Source organism: Botryllus schlosseri, chromosome 16 (genome assembly GCF_051294905.1).
Source record: "Botryllus schlosseri isolate E-star chromosome 16, Bs_hap1, whole genome shotgun sequence".
Lineage (NCBI taxonomy): Eukaryota > Metazoa > Chordata > Ascidiacea > Stolidobranchia > Styelidae > Botryllus > Botryllus schlosseri.
Window position 1 is genome coordinate 21,405,382 of NC_137251.1, and position 23,548 is coordinate 21,428,929.

Below are 23,548 nucleotides of genomic sequence, written 5' to 3' on the forward strand. Positions count from 1 at the left end.
CATGATCGATTTACATTCGTTGGTCACAAAATGTCACTACTCTAAATAATTATTTTTCACTCAAAACCTACTTGTCACCATTCGTTTCATCAAGCACGAGTTCAAGAAACCTGCTACGACATGAATTGTTATTTTTATGTTGTGTAAATAGGTAATAATTAATTTTAGTAACACTATAATCAACATCATCGAGTTGCGCGAATAGATTTACATGTGGTCTTGTGGTTTTAATCGAAGTATACAGCACGGTCTAATGTAGAGTCATCTCTACTGTACAGCAACTCGGTAATCGAAATGCATTAAAATTTAAACAACGATCTTGTTTCATCACGTGAAAAATATGTTCACTATCGCGATACTCTGCACTGGGCGTGCAAATCCTTTTCACACTCGTAATAGTATACCAACGGCTACCGGCGACAACGTTTAAAAACACCAACGACACTAAACATACGATACCTACCCAAATAAAATTACCATTTTCACCTGGAGGTCGGTCGTTACCCGAGTAGAAATACCATTGTCCTTTGGAGATTTATCGTTTACCCATTGTAACAAACCCCTTATCCTTTGGAAATCTATTTTTTCTCTGGGTAACAAACCTTTTTCACTTGGAAATCTATTTTTTCTCTGGATAACAAACCTTTTTCACTTGGAAATATATTTTTTCTCTGGATAACAAACCTTTTTCACTTGGAAATATATTTTTTCTCTTGGTAACAAACCTTTTTCACTTGGAAATATATTTTTTCCCCGGTAACAAACCTTTTTCCCTGAGCAACAAACCATTTTCACTTGGTGGTCCATCGTTTACCCGAGTAAAAATATAATTTTCTTTTGGAGATCCGGCGTTTACCCAGTGTAACAATACATTTTCACTTGGAAAAATACTTTTACCTAGAGTAACTAATCATTTTCTCCCTGGGTAACAAACCCTTTTCGTTTGGAAAACTATCATTTACCTGAGTACCAATACCGTTTTAACTTGGCAGTCCGTCGTTTACCTGGCTAAACATATCATTTTCACTTGGAAATCTATTTTTTCCCAGAGTAAGAAACCTTTTTTCACTTGGAAATCTATTTTTTCCCTGGGTAACAAACCTTTTTCACTTGGAAATATATTTTTTCTCCAGGTAACAAACCTTTTGCACTTGGAAATATATTTTTTCCCTGGGTTACAAACCTTTTTCACTTGGTGGTCCGTCGTTTACCTGAGTAAAAATATCATTTTCCTTTGGGGGATCTGGCGTTTACCCAGTGTAACAATACATTTTCTCTTGGTCATCTAGCTTTTCCTAGAGTAACAAAACCATTTTCATTTTGAAATCTGACAAACACACCTGACAATTTGATATTTTTGTATATTGTTACAACGGATAGCGACAAAATATACACCAACAACAACTCCAATACATTTGTGTAATCGCATATTCACTTGTGCTGATCCAACCCATCAAAATCATCGGTTACCCACATGCAATGTGCTGTTGTACATCGACGTTTATGTTTTTGGAAAATTGGACAATAGGCTTCGATAGTTCTGTGATGTCCGGGCTCATGCTTTGGATTTTCCAGAGTCAAAATGTCTGAATAAAACACCTCCTCGACGATGGTTGGTATGTGGATAACGGGGTTCGGAAGACGGTTGGATTTATGTCACCCATCGCGATAACAATTCCAGGTCGAGTTTTCCCCCGCATGTTTACTATATTGTGTCTTTATTGGTCAATGTATGTCTCGACATTCAGTTTGAAATCGGAAACCCTGATAAAGTATGTAACCGGATCCGGATATCAACTCTGAATCGATAAACCAATGAACAATATTCAAAGTAAACATGTTACATTCCACGGAAAAAATACCATCCAGACATACGTCGCGCTTGTTTGTCCACAACAGTATACGCGTAAATGGAGGTGTGTGACATTGCATGCAATGTGTTGGTATACAAACATCGATCCACAGACATTATCATAGCCGGTAGTTTTGATGTAGATCGAATGTCACCCGATAACAATACCAATAAGCCACATTGCAATGACTCTGAGTCCGCGCTATTACATCGATATTTCGGCACCGTTCACTGATTTACTCGATGGTGTTATCGTGTTGTAACATTACAAGATAGTCATGGCCCTATCTCCGGACAGACCACCCAGACCAATTGGATACATCGGTCAATATCCATCGTGTTGTCGACACCGAAGTTTTCTGCTGCAGCGTTTGACCAAGGTGAACTATCGAATTACGGGTGCTCGAAATGATTTCGATCAGTCTTTCAGTCACGATGCATGGATGTCACTACTCCCACATAACGACTCCAGATAAATATCGTGAACAGTGATTCTGCAAATCTCGGACTGATACTGTGATCCAATAAGGTGTGTTTCTGTGGAATGAAGACTGCAATCGTACACCACAATAGAACACTACCTCGCGATTTCACACGCAATCATAAAACACATCATCGTAACGGTCCAGTTCGTCCGGTGACATTTCGAAACGGTCGTCGCCACAAGAGATCGGTATCATTTTGAAACGACATCGTCACAAGTCTATTAACGTCGATTCTGTTGGTCATGTCAATCCGTTTCACAATCCATCGTTTTTCAACTCCCCGCACCATAGTGTTACGACACAGACAAGAAGCGTCGGTGGGAATAATAAAACACGGAAAGCACACTTTGGTGTTATTTGACATGGATTTTACACCCGACGAACCTTACATTCGAGCAATGCATTGGAATAACGCTTGTATTATTGACGTAGAAGGAACAGAAATGTATCGATTTATTGGTTTCGTACATATCCAACAAAAACCAGGGTATGTGATTGTGCGTGATTCGCATATTCGACTGTGAACGCTCTATTGGTATATGCTGTATAGTTCACTTTCACCGTCGTGCGAATAACCCATGTTACGGTTCCATGTTTGTGTGTCTGTATGTCATGCTTCAGATTGACTCAGAGTCATTGCAATGTGGCTTATTGGTATTGTTATCGGGTGACATTCGATCTACATCAAAACTACCGGCTATGATAATGTCTGTGGATCGATGTTTGTATACCAACACATTGCATGCAATGTCACACACCTCCATTTACGCGTATACTGTTGTGGACAAACAAGCGCGACGTATGTCTGGATGGTATTTTTTCCGTGGAATGTAACATGTTTACTTTGAATATTGTTCATTGGTTTATCGATTCAGAGTTGATATCCGGATCCGGTTACATACTTTATCAGGGTTTCCGATTTCAAACTGAATGTCGAGACATACATTGACCAATAAAGACACAATATAGTAAACATGCGGGGGAAAACTCGACCTGGAATTGTTATCGCGATGGGTGACATAAATCCAACCGTCTTCCGAACCCCGTTATCCACATACCAACCATCGTCGAGGAGGTGTTTTATTCAGACATTTTGACTCTGGAAAATCCAAAGCATGAGCCCGGACATCACAGAACTATCGAAGCCTATTGTCCAATTTTCCAAAAACATAAACGTCGATGTACAACAGCACATTGCATGTGGGTAACCGATGATTTTGATGGGTTGGATCAGCACAAGTGAATATGCGATTACACAAATGTATTGGAGTTGTTGTTGGTGTATATTTTGTCGCTATCCGTTGTAACAATATACAAAAATATCAAATTGTCAGGTGTGTTTGTCAGATTTCAAAATGAAAATGGTTTTGTTACTCTAGGAAAAGCTAGATGACCAAGAGAAAATGTATTGTTACACTGGGTAAACGCCAGATCCCCCAAAGGAAAATGATATTTTTACTCAGGTAAACGACGGACCACCAAGTGAAAAAGGTTTGTAACCCAGGGAAAAAATATATTTCCAAGTGCAAAAGGTTTGTTACCTGGAGAAAAAATATATTTCCAAGTGAAAAAGGTTTGTTACCCAGGGAAAAAATAGATTTCCAAGTGAAAAAAGGTTTCTTACTCTGGGAAAAAATAGATTTCCAAGTGAAAATGATATGTTTAGCCAGGTAAACGACGGACTGCCAAGTTAAAACGGTATTGGTACTCAGGTAAATGATAGTTTTCCAAACGAAAAGGGTTTGTTACCCAGGGAGAAAATGATTAGTTACTCTAGGTAAAAGTATTTTTCCAAGTGAAAATGTATTGTTACACTGGGTAAACGCCGGATCTCCAAAAGAAAATTATATTTTTACTCGGGTAAACGATGGACCACCAAGTGAAAATGGTTTGTTGCTCAGGGAAAAAGGTTTGTTACTGGGGGAAAAATATATTTCCAAGTGAAAAAGGTTTGTTACCAAGAGAAAAAATATATTTCCAAGTGAAAAAGGTTTGTTATCCAGAGAAAAAATATATTTCCAAGTGAAAAAGGTTTGTTATCCAGAGAAAAAATAGATTTCCAAGTGAAAAAGGTTTGTTACCCAGAGAAAAAATAGATTTCCAAAGGATAAGGGGTTTGTTACAATGGGTAAACGATAAATCTCCAAAGGACAATGGTATTTCTACTCGGGTAACGACCGACCTCCAGGTGAAAATGGTAATTTTATTTGGGTAGGTATCGTATGTTTAGTGTCGTTGGTGTTTTTAAACGTTGTCGCCGGTAGCCGTTGGTATACTATTACGAGTGTGAAAAGGATTTGCACGCCCAGTGCAGAGTATCGCGATAGTGAACATATTTTTCACGTGATGAAACAAGATCGTTGTTTAAATTTTAATGCATTTCGATTACCGAGTTGCTGTACAGTAGAGATGACTCTACATTAGACCGTGCTGTATACTTCGATTAAAACCACAAGACCACATGTAAATCTATTCGCGCAACTCGATGATGTTGATTATAGTGTTACTAAAATTAATTATTACCTATTTACACAACATAAAAATAACAATTCATGTCGTAGCAGGTTTCTTGAACTCGTGCTTGATGAAACGAATGGTGACAAGTAGGTTTTGAGTGAAAAATAATTATTTAGAGTAGTGACATTTTGTGACCAACGAATGTAAATCGATCATGATATTACAATATATGCTTTCGTCAACATACCGACTTGGCATAGAAACACTTTCACGTTTTTTGAATAACTGGATTCTCGAGACTTGCTACTTGTACGATGTATCGTTGGTGTGCAAACTATAACGGCCATTTTGTATGATAGTATATTTTAGTTGTATTGTTGTGATGACTCAGCACTTTTCGTTAGCAAAGTGGGTTGATTTGTGTGTAAGATGTAAGCGCCGTGCTAGAAAACATATGTACTCTGTTGTTGGAGTAGCTGATTTATTGTTATGACATGGACATATCCTGAAGCCTTGGTTTGTTGTCTTACGAAAGATGGGGCGACCTCGGTGTCGTAAATTGTGTTAACTAAACTCGTATGGATACCACAATTGTGCTAGCCTTACACCACCAATCATTGTACAGGTTTGTAGCATGAGCGAATATTTTCGTGTAACATGAATATCTTTCGTATACACTTAGTATGAAATGAGATGTGTGGAACAATAATTAGTGTCGTACAAAGTGTTGTGTTTGATTGCTTAGTTTTTATCAATGTCTTTGTGATGTTAAAAGACGACTGAGTTTTCATTTACATTAAGCGGAGAAACTCATGTAATAAATTTTACTCATTTGAAAATCGACTCGCGTGAAAATACCGATTAACAGTATCAATATGAGTTGTATATTATTTTTTCGCGATATGCAACCAATCTTCTAAGCATAACTTGTCAAAATTTATCATGTCGTAGTCGGTTGTTACGAATTCGAAACAAATGTACTTCGGTTATCACGACAAAGGGAATTGAGATCAACGCAGTATTTCGGAAGTGAATGTGTATCGTTTGGTATGTTCAGCAATCACTAAATGATAAAAATATGAAACTGCGCATACAACTCGGTTAGGTAAACGATACAGTTACAAGTCGGATGTGATCTCGATTTACAGATGACAGCTTGATGATGTAAAGCTCAACCACTCCAGTGTGTGTGTTTATTGCAAAGTATTTGACACAAACAAAATATTGAACGAAGGCCCACCGCTTGGTTTCATTACAAGGTGAGTGAAAATTGTTTTCTGTTGGCCAGGTAGGACACATTTGATAAACATCGTACACATTGTATCTTCGTGATGGTAACGACTTTCAGCGGCTTGGTTTCATGTCGGGAATTATTATTTGAGGGTTCAAGAACAATCAATACTACAAATGAACAACAATGCAAAACACGTTTAGCAAATAACAGTGTAGCAAGTACTTTTTTGTAGCAAATAACAGTGTAGCAAGTACTTTTTTGATATTACGATTGTTGTGCACCAGACATTTCTAACTGAATTGAATGCATCTAGCAAACATATTCCAATTTACTTTTGTAATGATCAAAGTATGTGAAATGGTGCGAACGGATTAAGCATTAATCAAGCGGCGATATGTCAATTCACCTAGTGTGATATCTTGACACCGGGAAATGTGCGAAAGTGTTTCAATTCCCACTGCAGATTACGACGATAAAGTATTGTACCGGTTATTGTTCAACAAAGAAAATTGTTGTTTCATCTTTAGTCTTGGTTACTGGAGACAATTACATTTGTAAATTATTTCCTGATTTCCACAATACGCTGCGTGGTTTTTACGAACACGGCTTAATCTTCCCAATCAAAACATTTCAGACATGTTAATCTAGTTTTACAAATCGATATGTCAATAACAATGTTTCTGAAAAGTTTGTTGGTATCGTAATAACCTTCAACACAACCCTGGTCTAATAATGTCATAATTTAATAATCAATTCATGATCGACTATTACAAAATCTCATATGTCAAAATCAATGTGTCAATTCGTGAAAATTTTCAATATAACACCTGCGTTCGATTGTAAGAATTCTCAACTACGTTGGTCAGACATTCAAATCTCGTATACTCAAATGTAATGTGTTAATCTCAAACCGCGCGCCAAGTAGTAATTACTTCATCTTACAGTTGAATAAAAAATATGGGATATGGATACAACTGAGTTGGTATGTTTGTGGGTTGTAGTGATTACTCGCGTAGTCTTGTCTACTTTTCATACGGACACTTTTTGTTTTGGTTTGGTGAGTTACTACAAACGGATTGACTTACCAAGGTTTTTGTATTTTACTCGTTTGTGCATGGCGAGATGTTAAAATGTTGAGTTGTCATAGTGATAGTATTTCTGAAACTCTATTTTACAAACGGAAACGCGGAGTCGTGAATAGAGTTGTCAGTTTCAAGGATTGTTTCAAAGTATAATCTTGAAATGTGACTGGGTGAAAGTTGGTAGTCATGTTTGTCAAACCTATTTCAATTCACGCAATGTCAAAGTCCAAATATTTCATTCTGGATTATTTGGATTTACCTTTAGTACATCCCGCGAATGGATTTAAAGTTGGTAAATTACCAAAATGATTGAATATTATCGGGTTAGAGATAGTTGGTATTGATTCTATAAGTGTTAAAACAGCGGCGTGGAATGTGTGAATGATCCGATGCGGGTGAATGTTGGCGTCAGTAATATTCAGGTTACGTTCGATTCAACAGATCGCGTTAATAGGATTTGTCAAAGGATTTGAGTAGGGTCGAATCAATACTTTCAAATACGATTCAACTTGATTTGTGTAGTGAGTTACATTTCAAGTTGACAAACTAACACATTGATTGAATATTTTCATGGATCTTATCACGCAACTAAAGTCAGCCACTATTCGGGAGGCGTGAAACGTATAGCGATCGCGGGAAAGTGACAAATTGTTGGTTTTCGAATCACCGTCTGCGACGGCTCTGGGACAAACTAATTACCGAAATATTACCTTGTGAGCGGGTATGAGGGATTGCTATGTCTGAAGCATTATCCGGTGAGTGGTCGTTGGATTTTAAAATGATATCACACCCTTTTGAATAAGCGTTCACTTCACAAAGGATTAGGGTTAGAGCGGAAATAAGTGACAATTTGTCGCTATTCAAGTTACCGACACTGGCGGTCTATTATTCGTTACTTGTTAAATCTTACCAGCGAAATCAAGTTCTGTGACAAACTGATTACTAAAATTTCATCGCGTGAGCGATCGGTATGGTTATGACACCAAGTCGTGAAAGATGGTTATGTCCGAGACATTATCTTGTCAGTGATCGCGGGGTTTTGCAAATATTTCACACCTTTTTGAATAAGCGTTAACTTCACAAAGGATTACGGCTAGAATAGAAATAAGTGACAATTTGTTGGTATTCAAGTCTCGCCGGTGGTGTATCTGTTATTCGGCACTTATTACACTTATCATGAAATTAGAGTGAGAACATAAAGCATCAAGTTGTTGTTTTCGAATTTTGATGTCGAGGTGATAAATTTATGCATTCAATTACAATTCAACTTCGGTTGTGTATTGAGTGATAGATTGATATGCCGGAAGTGGTATCTTGTGAGCGATCGTAGGATTTTACAAATATTTCACATCTTTTTGAAGTGTTAGTTTGCGAACGCGACTATTGTTGATATTCGAATCGCCGTCTGTCGCACGCACTGCTTAATCCTCACAACAAGCCACGTTTCCGTTTGTGCGGTTATTGTTGGTGACTCGTACATATTCAACACCGCGCGAGAGATGGCTATACTCGAAAGTGCGAATCACCGCCACTCCCGTAAGAACACATGGTAAATCACCAGAGATCCCGTAAGAATACACGACAGGCGAATCGCCGCCACCGCCTATAGAAAAAAAAGGCGAGTCACGACCCCGAGTTTTCACGGCGAATCACGACCACGCCCTATACCCGAAAAGGCGAATCACGACCGCACCCATAAGAACACATGACACCTCACCAGAGATCCCATAAGAACCAATGGTACACCACCAGAGATTCCGTAAGAAACAATGGCACATCACGAGCGATAGGGGGTGTGAAAGGGTTCCATCACCAACACGAGTTTTCACGGCACATCACCGACGAAGCCTATACCCGAAAGGGTACCATCACCAGAGATCCCATAAGAACACATGGCACCTCACCAGCGGAAGGGGGGGTCAAAAGGGTGCCATCACCAACACGAGTTTCGCGGCACCTCACCAGCGGGCCCATAAGCCACAATAGCCGCTCACGACCGATCTACATAACTACTAACGTCCATTTTTCTATGCTTGCCTGTATTTAGCAACCCAATGAGTTCCGTGCTCTTTCCCGATCATGTTGATTTCCAATTCCATATATCCTTCCTTTGTCATGTAATGCAATTCCTCTAGTCCTGAAGATATGCGATGTGAAATTGTAGAAGTCGGTGGTTCATGAATCAAACTACCACGCCAGACAAAAATGCCTTAAACCGTAAACCTCTACTCTATAAGATGTAGAAAGGATTCTACGTTACAGAATGAGCTTTATTACTCACATAATAACCAAGTCAAGCTCGAGTGATCGGCCAAATCCTACAAACTTGAAGTAATCACATTTGATTCAAATACCCCTTACCGAGCCAGAAATCTCTTTCGGGATTGCCGAATCCTTTTACGTAATCATCCCAATCTCTATCGAAATCCACGTCCTTGTTCATTCTTCGCTGGAACACCTGAAACGCAATTTAGGAAACAATCAAAGTTGCAGAAATCTCATACTCTTGTCTGATCTCGAGGTCGAGGTTTTGTACGCCACCTTAATCCTATACCTTGTTCGTCTTAACCGATCTTGCTTATGAAGAATGCTCGTTGCAAAACTCCATCATTGGATTACTCCAATAGTATACGATTTCTACTCACGGTCCATTTATTCTCATTCTCTGCTCGATTTTCCTTCTTTATCTCCAACTTTCTCTCTGGGCCCTTCATGAAAATACACATAATAGAATCTTCAGTCGTGACGTCAAATTACTTGTATACCAACCCCACAATCTCCAGTCGTTACCCATTTACCACCAGCGTATTTTCTCATGCAAAATTTCGCTAGAAAAGAGAAATTATATACAATCCGATTGAAATTTGATCTCGTATCCTTCGTATATATAGGCCCTACCTGACGAATGCGAGTAATTCACCCATCCAAATATCAGAAGTATCCAAATATTGATGGACATTTTCAGCTGACGTGACGATGCGTATCCTACTGACCTTAATAGGATAGACTGATACAGGTAGGTAGGTAAGTGGATGTATTGTATAGGTGCAGGAGATATAGCCACCAACGTCAACTGAGCCACATAAGCAAATGTCTTTTAGTTCCGTGTTGACTAATTTATTACGAATAATAATTTTATTTACAGAATCGACCTTTCCATGAATTGCAACATGTTTGCTATCCCTAAATGACATATTTCTGCTTTCGCAGTAATTTTGAGGAAGTCAGTTCGATGATAACCATTTATGAAATACGTGGAACCGTATTTGATAGGAAGCTCGCTCCCGAGGAGACATCAGGTTTGATATTTCGACACGAGGAAACATGACGGATCAAAGAAGAAAGTATGGATTTCGCAGAAAACAATATATTCCTATTTCCAAGTTTAGTCCACTCGAATCATTTCAAATGACTCTCATCCTGAGTGAAAGTCAGTAATTGCGGATGACTACATATAGGCTACATAGATCAAATTTTGTCAGTGCGACGTAATAGTGAAAGGTAGCCTATATACAGAGTCTGGAACAGCATATAACAAATCACAGTTAAAAGATACTTTTTGGGGGTACAGAACCTTAAAATATATTTTAATAATACATCCATAACGTAAATATATTTAAACCCAAATCTTTTTGAGCTGACACAGGGGCAATCACAGTCACACAGACAGAGACCAACTTGGACATAAAAATAACCCAATACCAACACAAAATGGATGAAATATTCCCAGAGCATTGGGATATACTTCCTGGCGGCAGAGGATTTGCTACAGCAACTTTCTAATGACTTAATCAACGACCTCAATATGAAAAGGAGAGTGACAATACGAGCAACTATGGTACACTGATTGCTACTATAGTATATGACACATTCAGGGCGTTTTAGGAGTTGTTTTCTGAAGGCATAATTTCAAGTCGTTATGTCTAATCATATATGTGATACTGGGATAGAATTGTCAAATTATTTGTTGCAAACGCTCGCTCAGATGTACGACCAATATACCGACTGTCACATCGACAAGGATATTCGAAAATTTTGTTACTCTCATTAATCGCATGTAGCAAAATTGCCAATAGGCTATATAAACATATTGTTTGTTGCGGTATTGATGTTTTATACCTCCAACGGGAAGGTAAAATATGATTTTTGTTAAATGCTGAAATTAAAATGACGAAGAAATCGACAGACTTCATTTTGGACAATTGAGCTTTTTCACGAAACCAACTATACATCGGTTTAGCGCGGAAATTACTTCACGGAAGTCGTGACGTCATTTCAATGGTTGGTAACGGTCTTTGCGGAACAGGTATTAAATTACTCAATATTATTTTTGCCACCCGCTTTTGAAATACAGGGAACCGATTTATGGCACGCTTCCTTGAATATTCACAGGAAAAGATAGGCATATGTCTGTGATTCTCAACCTTCGGATGACACGTGATTTCTCGAACATCCTATCATTCGATGACCCAGTTAACTACATTGAGTGGGCGATTCCTAAACTGTGTGCCGCCACAGGTTGTCGGGTGTGCCGCTAGTCTTACTGGAATGTTGAAAAAGAACAGCATAATATTGACGATAAGGCACGCAGATAATCATATCCGACTTCGGAGTGGTCTAACTAACCTCTTCAATAGCTGATAAATAAGCACGCGGGACTATGACCATCAATCCAATCATGAAATTGCCGATGAGTAGAAAGGTATTGTCCACATCGTAATCAAGCTGCTATGACTCGATGAAATTCTTTGATTCCTATCAAATCAACTCACAAACAAGAAACACCAAAGCATGAGCTAATCGTCTTCACTTCAGCAATACTTCTCAGGATATGTGGTAGTTTCATAGTGGGCAGTTCATTGAGAGCCATTTAATCCAGCATTCGTTTTGCAGAAGAAGAACAGCTAATGGATTAACGAAACGCCCCACTTTTTAAAACGCTGTTTTCACAAACAAAGTGATGAGTTTTGTATGTCTCCTTCATCCAAATACTATTTCATGATAACTTCAATTCAAATTTTTTTGTGATTTGAATCTAGTTGGGTATGTGAATATGTTTGTTTTGTTGGTTTTGATTGCAATTTAAATCTGTTACCGAGCGGCACAGCTTGGAAAATGACGAACTTCGGGTATGACTGTCAACAATTGAACCTCGTTTCAGTCGGATATATGTTCGTTTAAACAAAAATAGCCATCGCATTGTCACGTGAATAGATTTTTAGGCAATTTTCTTGTAATTGTGCCACGACGAGGATTTAATAATAATTTTTCTATATAGTGTGCCACTGGCATAGAGGATAATGTGTCTCCAATGAGTGTTGAAAATATAATGAATGAATATTGAAAATAAGTTACAATTCGTAATTCGCTTGCTAGCGTACTTCTCCGTACTTCTTTTTATGGTGAATGTCGTAGTGGCGTCGAATATTATATTCTTTGAGGACAGACACTTGCTGATTACAAACCAAGCATACTGGCTTCGCGTCCCCCTCTACGAATAAAAAACTCTCAGTCCATTTTTGTTTGAATATTCGGCACTCGGTATCCACTCTTCTAACTTTTCCCATTTTCGGAATGTGGATTTCCTTGCCACGAATATCGTGATATAATAGTAACAGGGTCGGTTAAGAATATGACTGTCGTTAAGTCGTAACGATCTCCAGTGACCCACGCTGAGATAAGAGCTTGCCAACTAGCAAAGTGTAATTTCGTTCGGTCGTCACTTGTGTCTATTACCAGCGAGATGCGATGTCAACAACAAGCGTATCATATTACCATCCGGCTGATGCCAGTCACTCGAATTTGCGTACAACTGTGTACTGTTCATTCCTGCTGATTAGCAGCATTCATACGTAACAATTGAGAGCAACGCGCTACGGGCCTAGGGCTGGGCAAAATCGAGTACCTGAGTGATTCGATTCTGAATCACGTAATATGCTTCGAGTCGAGTCGAGTAATCGAGTATTACTCATTATGACGTCATAACATAATTAATTATGTCATAGTTCAAATATGTACCTTTTATGGGACCACAACGAATATAATGCCTGTTATCCATCACATTAAAGATACTTTGGTATTTTTTTGACCATACCGATTTCATTGCACTTAGTGACAATGCTGTCGGATGATCATGACTTTCAGTAACGTTCGCAGCTTTGAATTTTATGTTTCGTATGCTACGATACGGCCAATCAAGGTTTCAAGGCTTCAGCAGCGAAAATTAATATCGAAACTATAATTCTCGTTGATAAATTAACTTTCAGCGGCGAGCAGCGTATAATTTCGGTACTCGAAAAAATCGTCTTTTACTACTCGACTCGAATCATTAAAATTAATACTCGATTCAGATTCGAGTACTCGAATCATTGTGCCCAGCCCTAGCTACGGCACGTTTGACTGATTGCTTTCGTAATGTTATATGACAAATACAAAGCATTGCTAAAATTGAGCAATCTGAGCATGCGTCTTTTTCAATTATCCAGAAATGGTCTCGCGGGTCGGATACGACCCGCGGGCCGTATGTTTGACACCCCTGCTGTAGAACATTATTAAATAGTATCAATGAGCCTGCAATAAACTGAAAGGAAAGCCGTCGGCGATTGGTTGAACGGGGAATCGATGAAGAGTTCTGATTGGTAGCAGCTGGTAATAAAAAGCTCTTGATTGACTGACAGAATGAATTAGCGATAATTGCAGCGAATGATAGTTTGCTGTCGTGCTAGTTTGAAGCCTGTTCTGTTGGTTTTAGTAGCACTGCAGAAAGATTGTATTGTCATTGTTAATGTTGCCACCGATAGTCCATAATACAACATAACAACCCCGTAAGTTACTTTCTATGGTGCAGAATGTGTACCTCCGTATTGCTATTGATTGCACAGTTTCCTCTGGCTAATTAGATATATGGAGTACATGGGTGCAGCTTGCAGCATGCTACCATAGAGCATTGCATAACCCGCCGACAATGAGTGCAACACACATATCTCCTTAGTAGTCAACATTTCAATAGGTCTACTGCTTCTGTGACTGTAGATGTCCCCCCCCCCTTAAACCAGCACACATTGTACTATCATTCACACCTGGAGAACTTGGAAGATATGCATATGCGGAGTTATTGCAAATGTCGAAATCATAATTCAGACAAATATGTCAATGGCTGTAATCTAGAGACCCTTGTCGGTCGATGATGGGTGACAAGTAAGAGTCCCTTCCACTTGGGATCAATGTTGCGTCCACTATAGCGAGGGCGACCATCGGCATCTATACATGCTGCGGTGTATCTGCAAAAGTATTTGGTGGAGATGTTGAAACAGCGTATAGCATAATGTTCAGGAGAGAAGAGAGCCGATTTGTCCATTACGTCGCATTGTGTCTTGTGTATAGCATTGTAGGCTATACAGAAGGCTGGACATAGTACTAGAATATCAAATAATTCTATGATTCGAGTTTAGTAAGAGGCAATTTTTTCGAGTAGTATAGGCCTATTATGTGCTTTTTAATAAGAATTAATATATCAGCACGAATTATAGTTTCAATACTCTTTACTACTGTGGAAGTCCGTAATACTGAATTGGTCATGTCGCGGAATACGTAGCATGTAGTACAAAGCTATTGCACACGCTAATGGACGTGACATATAGGCTACATGTAAAGTGATCAATCTACATCAGGGGTTCTCAACTTCCCTCGTATAACGGGCCGCATTTCAGCAGCAAAAGATGCTGCGGGCCGCAGAACATTATCACATTAACATTATAATGCTATTTGTTGGCAACTATTAAATTTTAGCTACTGTCTTATACGGGTAGGCTATTTAGTACATTTTTATGCATTCTAAAGCATTAATGGACAGCGTTCGTAAGTTAGCAGTTGCTGTTTTTTTTTGTGTGTGAGAATATCTATCTCCCCAGCGGCGCAAGCAAATCCCTTCATGGAGCGTGCATTGCATTCGTTGCCAAGTTGGTATTTGCACCTCCAAACCCTTCCACCAGAGAACCGAACTCTCTGTCTCAATGCGTGAGCGAGCAAGACTAAAATTACGGTAACTTCTTCGTTACAGAAACCATTTTCACTTTGAGCTCTCAGTAATATCAGAAGTCAGGCGTTCGGGCTCATTTCTGAGCAAACCAATCAACCCTTCTCCTTTTTTTTCCATGGCTGGAGCCCTGCACCAATAGTTATAGAAGTCAGCTTTGTCAAGTTGATGTTTTTCACTGGTCCCCATCCACGTTTACCCCACCAGCATTTCCTCCGGAAATATGTCTAGTCTAATAAAATGCACCTGAATGATTAGCAATGCAATGTGTGTGAAGTCGGTGGATTCGTCCAATGCTAGGCTAAACTAGTCTACGTTGCCATATGTTTAGGAACATGCGACAAAACATCGACTGACATCGCTGTTACACTTCTGGTGACGGTTGCATCAGACAACTGTAGCTTCGAGATTTGTCAGGTGATGTTGGCCTTGCTGCTAAACACCGGAAACCGGGAATATACGCACAGTATGTTAAAATTTCCTTGAAGTCACATCTTCTCTAGCAGATTCTTTGGTTTAGCGATATTCCAAGCAATTTTGAACAATGCGTCCGTAACGTTGTCGGCAATTTTAACAATGCTTCGAAATGTAGATTTCTGGGCTTGACACCTAGCTACGTAGCTAGTAACGTTTTCTTTAAGATCGGGCGATTTGTATAACTCCAGAAGAAACTATCGTGGTATCATTTTAAGCTTCTACGCTTCGTTACAACAACTGTTCTTCGACAAATATGACACACCGGTCTTCCATAACAATACCGTACCATTAGTAATTGCGTTCATAATGAAAGATGTCGCGGGCCGCAAAATAATCGTCTGCGGGCCGCATGCGGCCCGCGGGCCGCGGGTTGAGAACCCCTGATCTACATCATTGTCACAAAGTGCAATGATGTGAATTTTACCTTTTAAGGCTACCGAAAGTATTGGTCGCCAAGGGTACAATCTTGGGTAGATCTGTTCATTATGGTGCAATATTTGTTGAATCACTTGCAAAAAAATTATCCGCGCTTCGCGCGATTTCATGTCAATTGCTTTTACATATCCAGGAGCGCCGTGTTGGTACAGTAGACAACAAGCGAGACACGCACAAAATATACCTTAATCATGAAAATGCGCCGACCTTTGTATTACACAAATTGGCTTGATTTCATGGCAAGATTTGTTTGACTGGTATTTTTTCTTCAAGAAAACATACACCGTCGAACACCGTTGAGAAGTTTAGTCTAAAGCGCTGGGCAACGAGCGGGAGTGTGCATATGAGACACTGCATCCATTTCGAGATCGACCCCTTCTGCGTCGGGACGAAAATGACAGTCACTGGTTGGCGAAAACTTTCGACCTTAATATATGCTGGCAGGGTTGTAAACAAGTCACAAGTTTTCGAGTCACAAGTCAATCTCACTAATATAGTTTTGACTCGAATCAAATCGAGTCATTTTCAATTCACCCCGAGTCATGTCCGAGTACAAGTCGAGTCCGAGTCGTAGTGTTGTGACTCGAGTCTGAGTCCACGTCATTGTTTACACTGTTCAGTTTTGAGTTATATTTGGATCCGGTTCAATCCAAGTTTTTCAACTCAGGTCGAGTGATTTAGTCTAATCCGCATTTATAATATCGTACTTTTCCTCAGTCCTAACAGTTTCCGACCCTGTTTTCCATGTATCAGGACTGATAGACGAAATACTAATAATGTGGTGACTTTACTACTGTTCGAAGTTACAATGAAATGTCTATCTTGTCCCGCCTAGTCTCGAGTCATATGACTTGGACGAGTACAAGTCGAGTCAATATAGAAATTTACTCGAGTCCAGTCATTTTACACATTTGAAAAAATGACTCGAGTCAAGTCAAGTCACCAAGAAATCGTGACTCGAGTCGGACTCAGTCGAGTCATGACTCGGATTACAATCCTGTATGCTCGGTCTTCGAAATGGTCGGCCGTCGTCAGCGAATAGTCCCGTCCTCGCAATCTGAGTATAGACAGTAGTAAAAATGCGACGCCCAGGGGGAAGTAATTCACCCGAATATGATATCGCGTGCGTCAGACATGTTTCGTTGTGTTGTCTGCGCGTTCTCCCTATTGCCCGCAAAATAGTAGCCTACTGTTATAATATTAAAAATGCATCCTTTTTTATGTGTGAGACTTGAATCGCGCCATGCCACTAAAATTCACATTCCGGTCGTGGTCGAAAAAGTGGAAGAACAACTGCTATGAGGTTATTGTACTGCTATGAACTTTCAAGTTAGATTGAGCTAAAGAGCCAAACACACGTGACTTTCTTTGCTCTACTCATTTACTCCCGACACAGAAAATGGGAACCGGTAGCCTACTTGTTGATCATCAGAACAAATTACTAGACCTATATTTACATGGCGAAGTCGTCTCGGAGATAAGCTGTCTCGGAGTTACGTCATGAGGCAGCTTGCCGAAGTGATGAAATTCCGATTGAGTTTACATGGGCCTATGTTTGTCACAGCTTAAGTGATGCACCAGTTTGAGATTGAACTCTGGGAGTATGCTACGCTAGTTGCAATAATAACCAGAAATACGTTTAAGCATTTCCAGAAAGGGCAATCACGCCTAACGTATTTTTGTGTTGTTGAGTTGTGCAAGGTATATTGTTGGCTATACGCGCTTCACAATTCGTGACGCTGAACAAAAAAGACCACGTGGAAAAGCATTATCATGTAAGGATAAGGCTCTCCTTTTCATCCAGTTGAGATACGAGTTCGTGAAATATTTTTATAAATGTTGGAAGTCCAGCCATTACCACACGTCCACAAGGTATATCAAGACTCCGATTCGATCCAAGCCAAACGATATGGATATTGGTGATGCCGCAACAATCAGTACTTTGACAACATTCGAGCAATTACCACAAGATCTGGCAGGCTTATCAAGGCCGACTAACTGACTGACTTTTCTTCGTGTAGTATTGCAGTCACTGTGGCATTCTTACTTCTAAACCTGAGGTGGGCAACCTTTTTGGTAATCACGGCCTCATTTCGATTACTTGTGTAGCCTACGGCTGGATTCCAGGGCGCAACCGTAATGAACTAAATGGCAGTGTTGGCCTGTTGGGATAACTCGAAGTTGACTCGAGCCAGCTATTTCGTATGACTTGACTTGACTCGAGTCAGTTTGCAAATATAACTTGACTTGGCTTGACTCGGCGCTTCAGAAATGCTGATTGACTCGTGACTCGGAGCAAAATTTACGAGTCAATTTCAATTCATCAACTAAACGATGTGGATAAAATTACTTTATCTTGTGTATGTTCGGATTGTTCACGATACGCCGGTGTTATTGTGAGAGCAACCAGTCATTCACTGATTGTGCGTTACACTGATCCTCTATTGTTAAGTTAATTCTTAATTACAATTTGCTTATCAACGGCCGCCAACACATCAGAGATGAGCATGGATTAGGATTTAGGAAAACCGGATTTGGGAAATTTTGTCGGATTTGGACTGGATTAGGATTTCAGAATTTAGGATTATAGCTGCCGATTTTCGGAGAGATTTATGTTCGGAGAGAGGTGAATGGCATAAGGTTCTTCGTCCTACAAAAGTTACTTCATGTACTTTGGCACTGATTATGCGATGATGTGATTTTACGTATTATGCGTTTTGTGTCTTTACCAGAATTATGGGCATAAAATGTAGGCTTTCTAAACGGAATTCCAAGTTTTATCGGATTAGGATTAGGATTATGATTTGAAGCTCCGGATTTGGGATTGGATTTGACCATAAACATTTCAAATCCGCTCAACTCGGCAACACGTACTACTGGAATTATGGGTCGACGGCCGCACAAATTCCCTTCTACGGCCACATGTTGCCCACCCCTGCTAAACTAATGGAAGGAAGATGTTGTAATATTTGATTTTTCCGTTTGTTTTCTAAGGCCTCAGCCTACCTTCCTGTTTGATCAATCAGTTTGCTGTATACCGGCGAGTAATATAGGTTACTCTGCGATCTGCCGCTAAACTGAGTAAATAAGCATTTATTATTACCGCAGGGGTCGCCAACCTTTTTGAAATCAATGGCGGGCTACTTCTTGGTCACCGGACATCAGTGTTGGGATCAAGTCACTACCTTCGAGTCACGAGTCATTCCGAGTCATTGGAAATTTTGACTCGAGTCAAGTCAAGTCAATCGATTTTCAAAGGTGACTCGAGTCAAGTCGAGTCAAGTCAAGTCAAGTCACGAGTCAAGTCACGAGTCAAGTCACATTTCAAGTCAAATTGCATTTTCGAAGTGTGAGGCATGATTACGTCATTGTAAGTTGCTAGCTGTCTGAAATACAGATTGAGTGGTCATTGATTCCGAGCCGATGAACGAATATAGAGGTAAATATACACGCTAGAAGACGTTGTATCGCTCACGTATACGTAGAACTGTTGCATGGCCTCAGTTAATAGTCACCAACCAAAATACAGAATGAAGAAACGAAGTGATAAGGTTTAATACTAGGGATGGTGTGAACGTGAGGTTCACGTTCGCGTTCTGTGTGTGAGCCTCGGAAATTTATAGGTTCGCGTTCACAACAGAACCTTAGTAGGTTCTGCACTGTGAACCTTTTTCATATATTACAATTTTCAGTTCATTATAACATCTTTGGTTCAAATTCATTGCATTTCAACTGCGGGCCCCTCTATGCCCGGCGCTGGCAGCATAACAAATCAACAATAAACGAGCATGCACCTTGGCAATCTCAAAAATTTTACTTGCTTTGTTACAAAAGTTTGCTCGAAATATCCAGCTTTCTCTATTCCGTGAGCCTGACCCGCAATCCCACAACATCACGAGCGAAATACACTACATGTAGTCAGCGAATGATGCTTATTCGACCAATCAATGAGATTAATATCGTTTTCTGATGTAGAAAAGCAAGCAGGCGCACGGGGTCAATCTTGACTTCATATGGTAATGTGTCATTAAAACCAAATCCGTGCGATCCAGGTGTTGGCTACTGCCGTATAACTTGTTAATGGGGTAATATCGCGGGCAAGTATAGAAACCTGTTTTACACTCTGCTCAATATCAATGTAACAATACTCAGACGCCGACTACGTTGCACGGTCTGGCCTAGACCGTTATGGCGTAAGCTTATATTCCCTGGCAAGTCCTCGCCGAAATTGTCAGCGAAGCTACGGAAGATATTGATTTTATGGAAGTATTATATCATTTGATTGCATCGCAGTTTATGCATTCGGCGACATTTACAACGCCAATATGTACTTCAGCATTGTGGCATTATGTGGCCCGAGTCGTCGCTAGGTATCGTGTACAATTGAACACTAACATAGGCTGATACTTCATAGAAAGATAAGGCTGGAATTAGCAAAATGATGTCACGTGACGTCATGAGGTAGACATTCAGAGCAGTAGGGTAGGGTTTGCGCCCTTAGCAAGAAATGACAGCTCTCACTCAACAGGTCTGGCACCAGTGTCTCCGAGCTCAGTTGAATTGCCGCACTGTGCGCTGAGCGCCAATCTTCGCGTTGGTGACCCCTATAGGCTACTCGTAGGTTTGTTGGGATGAGTTTTTCTTTAAAAAAAAAATCGGTATGGTGCTCAGGTCAGAAAGCAATGGTTTAACTGTTCAATATGTTGCGCCCAGGTACAATTTGGCATCGTGAGACCAAATATCATTTGCACTTTCATCCAAAATGTCATGCTCTCATTCTATAGCCTGTTTTCGGAAGCTAGCACTTTGCTACGACTGGGTTGTGTCATTATATTATTCACACCGGTTGTGGTGTGATATCGCTAGGGATATTCTGGATGAAAGTTTCGGACTATGCTATATCATTTAGGTATATTTTAGCTTCGTGTTCATGTTCATGCACACTGAATGAAGAGTACTCTTTTTTTTATAAAGCAGAAAATATAAAAAGCAAGCGACAAAATGAGGTGGCATGTGGCGGAAGGCGAGATCAATATGTTAGGTCGTGGCCCGGTAATCCGTAGCAGTGAACGTGTACTGTTCAGGTTCATGCATACCTTCTTGCAGCCACCGTCATGCGGAGAGTAATAGAAAGTTACAATTCAATGACCTACGATCAAAGATGACAAAATTACTGTAAAATTCAGCTATACTTGACAAAAATGTTCACAGTGTAGAACAGGCGTCGTGAACATATGGCCCCCACAGAATTAGAAGTTGCCAATAGCAAGCAGCATGACTATCACGATTTAAAATCCATTGTAATCTTCTGTATGAGGTTTGGAGAGAAACATACATTCGTGGCAGTGTTGGCACGATCTTCCAAGCCTTTAATTGTGATATGACTATACATTGACGACCGGTGTGATCACGGTCGGTAGTCGTGCTGGGACAACTAATATGGTGTGGTGACTGGCTGGCGTTTGTGTACAGAGCACATACGCTTCATTCGGACGTTTTTGAGTTAAAACAGTAGTATACGAGTTCATCAGAAAGTTTGCTATATGTTACGGAACGTGGATTCATACCTATCTACAGTAAAGTTTGTAGCAGGAGACGTTTCCGGGGAATAAAACCCCGTCGTACAGCCACATGATATATGCATTTTCATGGGTAATTAATACTGTACTCTCTGCGCGTATTCGTTGTAAGTGTACGTCGGCCGTAGCATATTATTATGGTATACTGTACGGATCGAAAAACTACCGCATCTCGCTCGTAAAATGTAGCCTACTATCAATTAGAAAGGAGTTCGCAGCTTGGTCGTGAGATCCTACCATTAGTCATGCTGCGTTATTTGCGAAGATGTTTACAGCCAATGCTCCATCTAAGCTGCGCACAAACAACTCGAAGTGATGGCTTTTTTTAGTCGTTACGCACTGTTGTCCAAGGGACCGTGCAGTGAGTTGCCGAGTGCGGGCAGACTCATCAAAAATTAGAGGGGAATTGCTTGTAACGTAGAAGTTTTCACCACCAATCAACATATGTCTACCTGTATCTTAGAGACGAGCGTGGTTATATCGGTCCCACACCCCTTTAGAAGAATATAACACCGCATGCAGTTAGGTCTGTGGGCCATGGGTCGGACTTCGCTGATCTAGTACAGGGCAGGACATAGTTTGGTATGGTATGGAAGTATGGTATGGTACGGAACGAAATTTCGGTATGGAGTATGGAAATGTGCAAGTATGGTATGGTATGGAGATTTCCCAAGTACGGTATGGAATTGTTTTTCCATACTTTGACAATTTGTCAAAACCATGACAATGACCTTACTTTCGATTTGTTGAATTGATTGCAAACCTCAGATAAGGGCTCTCTGTCTATGTTCATTGTTCATACCTCAAATTGCGATTCATGATTCCCCCCTCCCCCCGGTCGACAAGAAAAAGTTGCGCAACGCGCAGATAATTATTTCAATCTAAATAAAAAACGAATGATATTTATCCGCTGTCACGTCACAACTTGAATTTCGGTTATCGTAGCTTCCACTCCGTAAACCAGCAAGGGAGTTTTCGTAGACTCGAAGAATGTAATTACCAGTTATATAAATAATTATATCAATTTGTTCTACACTTGCAGCATTGGTCGGCCCTTTGGTCGGATCATCATCACGCAATATCTATTTCACATAACCAGCATCATTGTAATTCAAAAATATGTAGCTGGTCTGGTCATCATAATAAAAGAAGTAACACCCTGCTGTTGGCTAATGAAGCTATTATGATTGAGTGTTTGACCCAGAGATTGGTGGGGAAATTGAACATTTGATACGCTGTCGCTAAATGATTGTAGCGATGTAAAATTATATTCTAAGATATATTCTAATTCAGTGGTTTCCAAACGGTGGGGAATTTAGGGGTTTCTGATTGGGAATAGACACATTTGAGAAAAATTCTTTACATTGTTAACCTCGTTTTTTAAATGTCTTTATGAAATGCCTTTCGTATCTCTAATGTTTCTAGGCTCATTTGCAATTCAGCAATTCGTATTATCAGTGCCTCCAAATAGCGAAAACCGACTGGAAGTGACAGCGAGGCGGGATCTTGCGCATATAGGTTGTTATTCATCTGTATGCGAAATAGTGTGATTGAAATTTCCTGGTTTGTTATAATAAGAGCTCATATGTACATTCATATGTATTTATGGGCGATCGTGAACAACTCGCTACTTGACATCATAGCTGGACTCGTTAGAGATGAAATAACACATTTATTTATTTTCGAGCTATATAGTATAGCGTGCGAAATTGTAGCTTATGGCGGCTTATATGTACCATACGCGTAAGCTCGTCAACACCAGGAAGTTTATATGACCTATGCATTCTTCGGCATTTACCGATGTAAATTGATGCTACCTCGCTACATTTGAAAAAATTCCAAATCTTTCCTATTCTTTTTCTGTCGGCTTACAACTAGCCTACATTTTACGGAGTCGTAATTCTGGGGTCTT

General features: G+C 39.9%; 2 protein-coding genes across 2 annotated transcripts in view; both read right to left on the minus strand.

Moving 5' to 3' along the window:
* The window catches only part of LOC145459356 (uncharacterized), a 155,737-nt gene that overhangs the window by 25,646 nt on the left and 106,543 nt on the right, over positions 1-23,548 (minus strand). The gene's annotated exons all lie outside the window — the stretch shown is intronic.
* LOC145459385 (ficolin-1-like) lies at positions 9,131-10,130 on the minus strand. Its single transcript, XM_080338042.1, has 5 exons — positions 10,009-10,130; positions 9,880-9,938; positions 9,756-9,818; positions 9,472-9,568; positions 9,131-9,247 (listed from the first exon to the last, which is right to left on the minus strand). Exons 1-5 carry the CDS (start codon positions 10,067-10,069, stop codon positions 9,138-9,140), a joined length of 390 nt encoding a protein of 129 aa, XP_080194168.1. The 5' UTR covers positions 10,070-10,130; the 3' UTR covers positions 9,131-9,137.